This window comes from Caloenas nicobarica, chromosome 6, assembly GCF_036013445.1.
Source record: "Caloenas nicobarica isolate bCalNic1 chromosome 6, bCalNic1.hap1, whole genome shotgun sequence".
Taxonomy (NCBI): domain Eukaryota; kingdom Metazoa; phylum Chordata; class Aves; order Columbiformes; family Columbidae; genus Caloenas; species Caloenas nicobarica.
The window spans coordinates 36,503,833-36,517,058 of NC_088250.1; the positions used below are offsets into that span (position 1 = coordinate 36,503,833).

The window sequence follows — 13,226 nt, forward strand, 5'->3', positions numbered from 1 at the left end:
TGGGTGAAGATGCTGCACTACACGCTGGGACCCGCGCTCTGTCTGATTCCTGCCTCTCCTTGAAAGCTTCTGTGTAGTAGATGTTTGTTGGCTTCATTTAGTTCACCTGCAAGCTTTGTGGGTGTTAAAATACCTGTACAAAGTATACATGGATGTAAAGAGGAAAATTGTTTGGTGGAGACTCTAAAAAATTCTGATTTCTGCACAATTTAAGATAATTTCTTGAATGAATTAGGGATCGTAAAGTCTACGCGGATAATGTTGCAAGTTAAACAACAATTGCTATGAGTCTCTTGGATGTTCTGTACCCTTAACAAAGCCTGAGATTAAGATTCTTTAGATATTTAATATACAATGCATTGAGCTATAGACTACTCTAAAAGCTATAAAATTACTTCAGTTTTCTTTTCCTTCCTCCCAGAAGCCTTTATACTTGCTTAAGCAAGGGAAGTATGAGTAGGTATGCTAAGTCTGTATATCAGCACTACAAAGAATGATTTCTGTCCTATTTTGGATGAACGAGGAAGCCCTCAGGTTTATTGCTTCTAATAAATGTGCATTTTGGAAATAGAGAAATCTTTTTGTAATTCAAAAAAAAGTAAAGAAATTACTTTTCTGATTTTTTTTTTTTTTTTTTTTTTTTTTTTTAGAGGGCATCATTTATGTATTCTTCATTGGTCAAATCAGCTACAAAAATATGCATTAGCGAAACAGATGCAAAATCACTTTGAAATAACCAATGTGGCCAAATAATCCAGCAAAAAAACCAATCTGTACAGACATTTGGCACTACGATTGACAGGATATTTGGTAAGTCTGGCGAAGGCAGTCCTGCTGGTGCCAGGATCCTGCAGTTACACCAGCAAACAAACAAACGTGAAACACTTCAAGTTCTGATTTCTCTCCTTCTGGCCAACAAAATGTTGTTTTTGGAGGAGACTTATGTGTATAGGACTGAAACAAGCAGAGCGTGAGTAGGCCGCGGCCTGTGCACTGGGGAAGGCCTCAGCAGAGCACGGTCACTATGGTCTTCCTACTAAAGAGTCCGTTGCCCCAAAAACAAATACTGAGCAGATGTAAAATTGTTCCTAGCCATTTCCTTCACCAGTTGGGACTTGAATTTAGGCCAAGCAGGAGCTGAGCAGCTGTGGACTGCTTACACAGCATTCCCCAAAACCAACATAGTCCTGGAGGTGCTCCCCAAGTTTTTCTTAGTGGGTGGTGTATTTAGGAGTGAAATAGTGGAGAACATGGGGAACATCCTTGGCAACTTATCTAGCTGGCATCTGGAAAATACTTTTTTGTATGCTGCGGTGTTCATTCTAATCAAGATGAAACTAAACTGCAGTGAAAAATAGCAAAGAGAGACCAGTTTGCAATTATCCATATTAATATAATATGACAGTAGTCTGATATGGATATTTCAAGGTCTGTACTTGAAGAGAGTGGCAAAATAATTAAGGATAATAGTAGTAGAATTGGACCCATTTTTTTCCCCATCTATTAAAATAAATCATGCAAAACACTTACTTTTACAAATTTTACCATTTCCCTGCATCCCACTGGGGCAAATTCCACATGCATATGATCCAAAGGTATTAATACAAGACACTCCAGGAAAACAAAGACTCTCTTCACATTCATTCCTGTCTTCCTGACAATTGAGACCTGTGGCAAAACAAATGGGAGGTTAATAACCAGGAAAGGTTCCCCATTTATTCCTCAGCTCAAATGTTGAAGCAGACTAAAGCTTACTTCTCACCTTTAAACTCATTACTGGGATCATGTTAGTGCCAAATTTGCCCCATCTCACTTAAACCTGCTTTTATCACACTGTGTATTACTGTTGTTACTGGCACCAGAAGTACTGAACTTCAGACTACGGCTTGTAGAAAACTGCTTGTTAAATGAATTATTTCCCCTGCATTTCACATCTTTGTTGTTGCTTTTGTTGTCTTGTTTATGTGAGATGTTTGTCATATACTGAAGAAGGCAATGGATGTCACCATCTTGGCTTTAGGATATGAAGAGCAATGTACTGACCTATTGTGCTTTTCATTTCTATGTGAACCTCACATAACTAATAGCTTATTGTGAACCAGCCTGATAGACTCTGGCTGAAGGTAAACCTCAAAAAATGACCAGATTTTTTAAAAAACCACTTTTTTTTTCCTATTTAAATTAAAATTTGAAGAAACCTGCTGAAAATATCTCTGAGCCACAGTGCTGGTGTGCAGAAAATAAGCTGCTATAGGATCTAAACCCAAAACAATGTGTCTTGGCTGTTGCGGATTTTGGAAATAAGGTTTTAAATTTCCTTGACCCAACTGATATTCAAATTCACAACTCCAGACGGTTCAACTGATACCTGTAGGTGAAGGTGACCCAAAAGTTAAAATTACTATCTGAGTAATCACACATAACATTGTTAAAAACTCCTTCAGACTTCATGTGTGCATTCTGCTGTCTCTGTGCACTTGGGAAAACTTAACTTGGCTATTGCTGGTTATCAGAATATGCAGCCCTGACAGCAAGTTGTAAACTAGCCCCTGTCATTTCTATCCAGGCATCTGTAGGATACCGAAGGAGATTGGGACCACTTCTGGTCCAGATACTTGCTTCAAGTCATACCACAAGGTACAGGAAGTCTTGTTGCATATCAGATATCCAGCTTTATCATGAAAGAAGATTATAGGATAATAGAATTTTTTTTTTTCCAAAAAATTTCTCGTAGTGGAATGAGTTACAGGATGATATAGACAGAACATTATTATTCACCTCCTACAACATAATCTCTCATTGCTTCAACATTTCAGATAGCTTCCATTGCTCCTTTCAAGTTAAAATAGCATCTCCATGTAAAAAAGTTAAATCGAAGTCTCTCTTGATCGAGCCGCTTAAAAAAGTTAGTGACATCACCTTCTCATGTCTTGTGAAAACAAACAAAACCCAAACAGTGGCACAAAAGCCACATCCCTCCTCCTGGTGCTGTCTCAAGCTAAGATGGTTTTGCATGCTTCTTGCTTCTGTTAAATAAGTTGGACATCACGTGGTATTACAGGCCTTAACTTACTTTTTTCCCCTCCCTTGTTAGATTTTGGATTACTATTTCTATTGTATGATTTAATTAGCACATTCACAGCATCAAGCTGCTTTTCTCTGGTACTGCTTTCTGATGAAATGCTGGGAAATTATTAGACATCACATTCTGGAAAATATTGAATGAGTTACCCTCCAATTAAATAAGTAATTATTTTCCTTCTCCAAGTATCACATAAAGACTAAACATGATACTGTAGACAACTGAAGTAGGCATGAAGTTCCCAGTTTCAGTAGCAACAACCACTTCTCCTCAAGTCCCCTCTCCTCCCTCCTACATGTTCTATTTTTGCTGCAAAGGGCTGACTTTAAAATCTCAAAGATGAATTACAAAAAGCAAAGGAACACCATCAGTAACAAGCTAAATTTTAAAATTCAGTCACTTGACTGATTTTTGTAACGTAAAGGTGGAACCATGCAAGCACTTCATTTCACTCAGAGAGATTGGATTTTGAAGAGTGTCTGATCAATTTGGGCATAATGATAGTCCAGCTGAGTCCAAGGACAAATGTTTGCAAAGTCTGAAACTTGGCTGAAGGTTGCAAAAGAAGCAGCAGGAACGGATAAAAACTGCCTGCAACAAGAAGCGTCAATTATTCTGTTTGCACGACCTCCAGCACACTGCAACACAAGGGGGTCTCAATTCTCTTGGCACTGCTACAGTACAAATAAAAATAATAGGAATGCAAGATCTTTAGGTTGCAAGGTTGAAATATTTGTTTCTGTGCCAGCTCTGTTTCTTCACCCCTACACAAGAAATTGGCTCAGAAGAGAAAGTTGTTTTGTGCCTCTCGAGGAGCTGAACACCTACAGCTGCAGAGAAAGACTTTTTGGGTGTCTTCACCTTAAGTTGACTCTAAGGGAGCAGGCAATCTCATTTAGGTACTCTGTGGTAATTACAAACCATGAACAAATCTTGGGAGTTTCCTTCAGGTTCCTGAAAAGTAAAATGAAATTATAATTTCATCTTCCACCCCCCAATTTTATATTAATAGAGGGTACACGGGGAATGAAAGAATGGTTTTGTGATTGAGATGCAGTTTTCAAGGATGAGCTCTGTTCTCAGGTGGGTGATGTTCTTGCTTTCAGTAGCCAAGAGAAGAAAAAACAGGAATTCTTGTTATAATGTCGAAGAAAAAGGAATGTGTTTTGAATACTCGATGAGATAAGCGCATATAAGTCTCTGCAGAAATTCAAAGTGGTAATAATTCTGGAGTGATCCTTCCCTCAGATTTTCCAATGGCTTCTCTCCCTGCCTTGTTCCCATTCCTAAATTATATCCTAAATTACACCCGTGCACACGAATTTCTACTGCTTAGCAACATGCTGTGTTCCCTGTGCTGCTGCTTCTCTCGCAGGGGTGTCTGAAGAGCTCTCAAAAGAGTTAACTTTTTGTTTCTACTACCTGTTCACTATCATTTGTAAAGGTTTGATGGTGAAGTAGTGCTGTCACTTGAGCAGGGTAGCATTGCCTTCTCATTAGATTATTGATGGTTTTCTGGGGAATTGAGACATAAACACAACATCAAGGATGAGCTCTTATTGTTGTCACAGAACCTGCCCTGAAGTAAAATCATCTACTTCCCAGCTGGCTTTCAGCTCCACTTGCTTATAATTTTTCACCTGCTATTTAAACTTTGAGATATATTCCTGTTTCACTCAATCATATATATTTTTTCCCTGTTATTGCTTGTGGTTTAGCATTTTTGATGAGGGAAGTACAGCGAAAACAACGGACATTTGTTTAACCCGGCAAGAATTAAGGGTTCAGGAAAACCCAGTGTTTCTCTGGCCATCGAGGTGTCCTCTGCCCTTGTCTCTAGAGTCAGCTGTACGTTGCATTGTGTTATTTTGAAGTGTTGGATATTTCATTCTTTACTGTTTGTGTAAGAATAGGAACCACATTTCAGAATATGCTCCATGTGAATTTTTAAACAATGCATTGTAATTATGGCAGACTCTTTTACATGGAATAATAGAGCTTGATTTCACTCCATTTGTGTACAATACCGCGTAAAGTAAGAAGGGCAGCAGTGTGACATTGGTGATGATCAAACAACAGGAGCAGATCCACTGAAGTTATTAACTCGTGGAATAATATTGGATTTTATTGTTTTAATCCGTCTCCTTACAGGCAATGAAAAATTGTTCTCATAGTATATTTCCAAGTGTTTAACTAAATGCCACCAAAAATGTTCCCAAATTTCCCTGTTCTCATAGGAACGATATTTCCAGGGGGATTCAAGACATGCTGTATATGTTTGTTTGGTTTGGGGATTTTTATATTTTGATCAAACATTCATTTTCTAACTTTATTTGCCGTGCTTAGGCTTGTGTGTTCTTGCACCAGTAGAGTCTTTGGTGGTAGAAACACTCTGGATAGCAGCAGGTTTTCACTATTTGCTAGCATTACCTGGAGTTAATACTGTCTAGGTGTCCTACATCTTTTAGGCCTTGTTTTCTGAACTCCCACTTCTGAATGTTTTTTATTTTTTTCATTTCTGCTGATATTTTATAGTTAATGAAATCTGGACTTGCAGTCTCATGTGACCAAAACGAAGAAGTTTTCATGAACTGCTGAAAGGCAGAAAGGGAACCTTGCTGCCTGTATGAGCCTGTTGAGTAAAATCTGTTCATTGCTTTTGTTTATAATTGAGTTTCTTCTATATATCCACATGATAAGCAGTAAGAATTATGTGCAGTCGATGTTATTTCAACTGGATTTTTCAAACCTATAGCACTGCACAGCAGCCAATATTATGGGTCTCATGAATCTATTAATGCTTAAATATGTGAACAGGCTAGGGTTTTTGACAGGTTCAAGGACTGAAATCTGAGCTCAGCTTAAGGTGTTTTTGTCTTACTCTGCTTTTGAAATGGTTCTGGTCTAGGACATGGTCTAACACATTTCCAGTTAGCCCCACTCACCTGCGGGAAACTAATTTGACAAGGGCGGATAGCAACACGTCTTTACTTTCCAATGGCTGATATTTTAAGTGGCCCTTTGCAAAGTGAAACAAGAGCCACGTTTAGAAATCCTGCTTAAGTCCTGTATGCTCAGATTTGCCTTGTACCTCCTGAAGAGCCGAACTGCAAATGGAAAGACCACAACTTCCATGAAACTCCAGGAGATTTAGGGCAATGTGAAACTCCATTATGTTGGAAGCGAGTGGTGTTAGGCACAGCTGGAGTGCAGGTCCCAGCTTGGAGGACGTGGTGGCCACTCTGTAAGACCCAGCAGCTCAGCCAAGCTCCAGAAGCTTAATGCAGCAGAGTCTAATGGGTGGCTCTGTCCATTCCAGTTTGCAGAGCACGGGGCAATTGTCCACGTGCTGCACAAGTGCTTTTTCACGTGTATGAATTATTCACAGGTGTCCTGAACACAGTGAAGCTGAGTAGAACTTGCATGATGGGTACCAACATCATTTCTCCTCAGCTACATCATCCGTTAGATGCTTCTCTTTCTCCTCACATTTCAGGTTTTTCCGTTTGCACTGTATGTCTTGCATCCACCTCTTTGGCTGCACTGCATTTCGTTCTCCAGATTCTTCTTTTCACACTTCTCATTTTACTTTTCTAAAATATCTTTTTTTTTTTTTTGGATCATTCCTCTCCCCTGTGTTTCTTAAAATCATCTTGGGGTTTAAAAGGTTAGATTTGTTCCATCAGCACATCTGACAAACAAATGGGTTTGTGGTTTTCTAATGTTTAAATTTAATGAAGCTTCAAGTGGGACTAAAGGACAATTTATTTTTGCTTTTTTTCCCTATCTACTTCTTCTTCCTAGACCTAGAGAAATCATTAATTCTCAGTTCTTTCATTAGCTTAATTTAATAAAATCCCATGGAGTGTGAAAGGGTCCTGGATCTTTGCCTTTTCTCTCTTCCACTCAGTCTTCTCCCAGCTCACCTCATGGATGGACAAATCCACGGAAATGAGCAGGTGGAAACTGAGAGCAGGGAGTTTCGCAGCCTCCTTGAGTGACCATTTCAGGACCACGAAGCTTTGGGTCATTTCTCCTTCTGTGAGTATGGATGATTGGACAGCTGGTTTTGCACATTTTCTATCTGTCCAAAGCTAAGCCATGGGAGCAGAAGAGGAGGCTTATATTTGACTGATGCTTGTGCTCATGCTGCGCTCAAAAAATCCCATAGCACAATATATCTCTAGTTCAATGAGAGATGGAAACAGTGAAGTTTTACCTCCCAGACCGGGGGGACATGTACAAAGGTAGCTCTCCACACTGTCCACGCATGTTCCGCTGCCACAGGGGTTTGATTTGCAGTCATTAATATCTTCCTGGCAAAATTCTCCATCAAATCCATTTGGACATAAGCACAGGTATTCACCAAGCCCTGGAGGGAATTTAATGTTGGTGACACATGTTCCACCATTTAGGCAGCCGCAGGGCTTCACTGCAACCTGAGGAAGGCAAGAGGGAGTCATGGTAAGAGTCCTCCGAATAGTCACAGCTGAGAGGTTTATTGTTACGCTTTAGGAAGGGACAGATTTGCAGTGCAAACATGTTACCAAGTATTAGGAAAACTTACTTCTAACTCATTTCCTTTGTCTAGATAGATGGTCTCATACTCAGCATATTTATTTGACTGAGAACGTAACTTTAAAGGGATTTATTTTTCATCATTTAGGGGCATTCTAACTTCTTATAAGATAAAAAAATGTATTTGCTATAACAGCAGTTTTTACATAGTATCCGAGGGCAGAATTTGTTCCTTATTCTTCAAAGTAGAAATGAAAAATCTTTTCTCTTTGCCTGCCTGCTTTCCTTACTGTTTCACTTTACACACAGCTCCCAGGCAGGAACATGATTGTGGAATTCCTCACCTGGTCTCTCTCTTTAGGGAAGAGAGGTCCATAGTTGTATTTTATGTATGTACAAGAACAGCATTGCAACTGAGTCAAACCTCATATTATCTCACCTAGTTAAACATAGGTCTGGTTTGAAATATTTCCTTTAAAACCATATCTAGACTCCAGTTTCCCCTTCATTGTGTGGGTTTAGCAGATTGGTATTTTTGATGATAGTGGTTTGAAAGAGTAAAAATAGGAATCTTTAGGAATAAAAATCTTTTCTTCACAAAACTGTTCTTATGTCAAGAGTCTGCATCCCACTTCATTAGCTCACCCCATAACAGGATTAATGTTAGACTATACAGTAAGACAAAGCAATGCACAAGCTCTGCCAAGAAACTTAAAGTGTGGAGTAATGACATAAGAGCAAGACACCCTCTAAAAATATCATTGAGAATGAGTTATAATCTCCCTTTTATAGCTAAAACTTGGTCTTTTATGTTATATGCTTTTTTTCTGCAATCCAAATGGAGAATGTGAATTTTAAAGCAGATTAATGAACCATTAAAAGGCTCTGCAAAGAGTGTTCTTTCGAACAGCAATCAATAGCACTCTCTCTTGTTCCTTGTATATATAGCTTCTATGTTCTCAGAGATATTTATTCCATTAATTGATCATTATTGCTGTGCTGAATAATACACACTTATGAGGAAACCGCTGAAGTCTTACTTTTCAAGACAGTAACAAATTATTAGCCATAATGACAATTGCACCAAAGCAATGACATGATAAACAGGTTTGTTTTGTTTTTCCTTTAAAGTATTCATTTCCTTACCTCAATAGAGTATCTGCTCTGTGCATTGCATTCATCCGACACAGTGAATTCAAAGGTCTGAGTTTCTTCTGAATCAACTTTCCAGATCAGAAGGCCAGCAGGAGAGAGCCTGACATCCCGCGGCCCGGCCTCCAAGATGAATAGCACAGCTGACCCTTCTGGATCCGCCGCTATTAGCTGGTAAACAAAATTCTCACCAATAAATGTCAGCAGCTGGCTGGAGGGGGCCTGGAACACAGGAGGCAGGTTGTCTAAACAGCAAAAATGAAACCATGATTACATAAATTCCAGTTTTTCCCACGTAAAGACTCGCAGCACAGGTCTTTGTAGGAGTGCTCTCAGTGAAAAAGGTACAAAACATACCCTGAGACCGATGGAGGAAGCAATTTAGATGTTAGGGGCAGCAAATGGCTTTACCAAAAAGTATGCTTTTTTCCTCCTACCTCCTATTTTTCTCATGTTGCATACTGAACTTTTCTCCCATACTGAACTTTGGTTACTTTTGATGTGTTATCTGGAGCATGGCAGGAGATTGGACATGGCTTCTATAGCTTCCCACTAGTCTCCCAGTTCTTACTAAAACTTTAATTAATTGTATTTCTAATACATCTATCTATCTATCTAGCCATTTAAATAGAAGTAAACTCATTCTCAAAATGGTGCATGACAAATGAATTGCAAGGGCAACTTGGAGGGGGTGGAAATTGTGTAACTCTTCCATTGAGTAGACTCCTCTACCTTTACCCATGAGTGGTAATTAAGCCTGAGCAGTTTGAATTCAGTTGGACATTTCATCAGAAATAAAGTCTCCTCAGTGCCAGCAGAGGCACATTGGTGATGCTGAGATTCTCTGTCCCCTTTGACACCAGTGGATATCATCACCACTGGCATTGTTATTTCTAATGTTGTTGTTTACATCCAATGTTTCCTTAATGAAGACAAAAGCCTAATTGTACAAGGCTGTTTTTCAGTAGGAGACAAATGCTGCCTGAAGATACTTAAAATATAAATAGGTAAGGAGGACAAGGTAGAGAAAAGTATTACATTTTATAATTAGGAACCAAGGAAAAGCAAGATTGGCTGAGTACCCTGAGGTGGCAGCAGCTCTACGCAGGGTTGGGAATTTCATCTCCATGTGCTGAGTCTCCTCAGTCTGCAGGCATCTTTCCTCTTTAACCGGCAGTACAAATTGACATGTATTGATATTTAATCTCACAGTGTAATTTGTTCGTAGTTACGTCTAACTTAAAGAATATTTCTAATACCAAGGATTAATTTCAAGCCACGGTCTAAAACTATGACCCGTGTACGTGTTCTCATAAGGACTGCATGTGTCCTTGCATTACACTTGTGGAAAGTCATCATTAGGGGTTTTTTGTGGTGCAATATCCTTTTATCAAGCTTTGCTTTCCATAGCATGTCTCACATTAAGCAGTTATTTAAATGTGTCTCTCCATTCATTGCTGCTGCGCTATCAGGGCTTTCTAAACTGCTTGTCCAGCAGATTGGCCTGGCATAACTGTTGAAAGCTTCAATCTATTAATTTACCTTTTATTTCACAAACACTTAAACCATGGAGCCCATAAAAGTTGTGCTCAAAGTAATCAATGAAATATTGATGCTGGGTATGCGTTTACAGATAAACACAAAGGTGTTAACTGGATGGAGGGTAATAAAAAGTTGTAGGCACAAAATAACATAAAATCAGATGTTCTGAAAGTAGTCAGTGAATAAAAGTGTTTCTAATTCCACAGAGATCTCTTTGCCATCCAGTGAATATATGTATACACTCCCAATTATTGCAATATTTGAAAAAATATTTTCATGATTTTGAAAACAAGTCAGACAAACCTTTATAATATTTTTAAATTTTGAAATTATTGAAAAGCTAACCATGATCTGTTTCAGATTCCCCAAATCGCTTCTAGTTTTATAAATCCCCAAACAAATGCAGTTTTTTTCCCTTTTAAGCTATTTTCTGAATTTTAAAGTCAAGCTGTCTGGGTATTAATAATGAGTTTGTCTGTATAACAATCAGGATCGGCTCATCCCTGGAGATGCTACTGCTGTAGCAGATGCAGTGGAAGGACAGACAGGAGACAAGGTTTATGAGTCACAGATAGTATCTCTCACTAGACTAAACTATATCCCTGGGGGAAACCCCAGAGAATTCAGGTCTACAATCCCTTCTTCAGGCCTGGCTTACCCGTAGGCATTTTGACTACTCGCCCAAGTAACAGCCAATGGGACTTTTAGTTGGCCAACACTTGGGATGGAGCTGCCCACACCTTTTCCTGAGAAGGAGTTTTAAATTCCAAAAGCTAGAATTTTTAGGACATAAACTAGAGATATATGGTTTTAAATAGAGAATATTCAAAATGACTAGGCTGGAACAGGAGTTTAAAGGCCTCACAAACCACTCTCACCCTTCCTATTGCGTTCTTTATTCCAAAATCGATTTCAGACAACTTAGGACTTCTTGTGTTGCTGGAAACTGTTGGGTCCTTTCTGGTCTTTCTCGCCTTGGCGGTGTCGCCACTGGAGCTCTGGACTCCAGCCATGGTGCTACTGCTCTCGCTGTTTCTACTGCCGTACCTTGTACTCTCTAGGAGCCTCTGACCCTGAGCATCCCCAGCTGTTCCCCAGGGACAAGAGCAGTTTTTTTCTCTGTCTAGAAGTGTTTTGTTGACCTAGTCACCCTAAAGACACATAAAGATGCAAATCAAAAATGCAAATTGGTCCTGTCGCTTACATACCTCTTTGTAATTTGCTTGTGTTTACAGAACCTACAAGTGCAGAGAAACTCTTTCTAGGACCAACACGCAAATTTACATGTATAATGTATATACTACATAATAATCTCTATATCGACCAGCTGTAAATGTGCTCATGGAAGCAGGGAGATGTGCTGTGAAGCTAATGCTGCTCAAACATGCATTACCTGTAAAGCATTAGGTAAGTGGGGTTTTTTTTGTTTGCACTGGGGTTGTAGCCATGAAATAGTTATGATGAAGCCCTTAGCATTCGGGAGTGCTTCAAGGGGCAGCCTTCTCCATGCCCTCTGCCCCGACAGGCTGCACAATCAGCCTTTCGGTTCTGTGGCTGAGAAGGTAATGAGTGAGTGGCTGATCCCCGTTACTCAGACCCCCTGCTAAGGCAAGGTCTCTTGTGTGGCATTTCATAGGATTTGGCTCAGGGGAGGAAAACAGTTCCTCCAGATACTTAAAATATACATCAGTGTTTTAAAAACAGTATTTTCCCCAAATTGTTCCCTTAAAGATTTGTACCTGTGTGATGATGACAGATGTATTTGGGGTCCATCACCTTTAGTTGACAGATCTGGGCACTGCATGGGGCACTGGCATATCAACAACTGCATTTTCAGGTGTTATTTTGGTTTTATTAATTTAGGATTTGTCAAGTTTCAGCCAGAATGAGATACGTGCCCAGATGCACACTGCAAACGGTGGATTTTTGGATGCTTCATTGCTGGTGTGCCTAATTATTCCCATTGTAAACAGGCCGTTCACACTATTATGCAGGATAGATTCATGTTAGCCAAATGAAGGAACCATGTATTTCATAGACCAAGCCACAAATTCCCAGCTAATTGCTTCTAAATCTTAGAAAAAACTGTCTTACTTTCATTAATAGACCAGGTGAACTTAGAAATGTCAGGTGCACAGAGAAGACAAGGACTGGTGGGGCTTGACTCTCCTTCACCATAGCAAAGTCCATCTATATTACAAGTATTTTCCTGCCAAAAAAGGAAATAAAAATGGGTGGGAGGTGGAGGTAAGGAAAAAAGAAATAAGAAAATAAGAAATTGGCAGTTAATGACTTCTGGAGGTAAGGAGAAACTTGCTTGTTTCTTGAAACAATAAAATAGGAGCAATTTAAATGCTGGTGCTTTCACCCAACAGGGAGAAAACAACACATGAGTTTTCCAGTGTGAGATCCCTGTAGCTGTGAGTGTTTTAGCTTAGGCAACATGTGTTGCTTCCTCTACATTAATGTGACAGAACGTGATTTTTTTTTTTTTTTAGATTTCCACACTTATGTAGTGTACACGATCATTATTCCCCACTGTGACTACTAATATGAAGGGTATAATATGATTATAATAATAATGATTATTATTAGCTCAAAAGTGAGCTCCATGAGATCAACAAAAACTGAGACTGCATAAAAGCTCTGTTTGGAATTTTTGCATCCTGTTCTGGTAATTTAATAATTTCTGGAGGTCCTTGATAAAAATACAAAAAAGAGATGATACAAAAGCAGAACAAAGAACTGCATTAGATTTGAGGTTTCCGTGAGATGGTTGTGAGCAACAGCAGAACACATGGATGGTGCCCAGGTGGGGCAGAGCATCCCAGCTGATGTCCATGCAGGGCATGGTGGGCACAGCAGCCTTGGAGACCCACCTGGTCCTCTCCTAGTTAGGGTGGCCACCAGAACCAGGGGGTCCCTGTGCCTT

The 13,226-nt window shown here is 39.5% G+C and overlaps 1 protein-coding gene across 1 annotated transcript in view; it reads right to left on the reverse strand.

The window, feature by feature from the left end:
* LOC135990466 (von Willebrand factor D and EGF domain-containing protein-like) overlaps positions 1-13,226 on the reverse strand; it is a 176,335-nt gene that overhangs the window by 59,226 nt on the left and 103,883 nt on the right. The window contains exons 15-18 of the mRNA XM_065638163.1: positions 12,389-12,503; positions 8,747-8,997; positions 7,302-7,521; positions 1,531-1,668 (exon numbers count right to left, since the gene is read on the reverse strand). Of these exons, the coding sequence (XP_065494235.1) occupies positions 1,531-1,668; positions 7,302-7,521; positions 8,747-8,997; positions 12,389-12,503 (724 nt within the window). The remainder of the gene's footprint in view (positions 1-1,530; positions 1,669-7,301; positions 7,522-8,746; positions 8,998-12,388; positions 12,504-13,226) is intronic.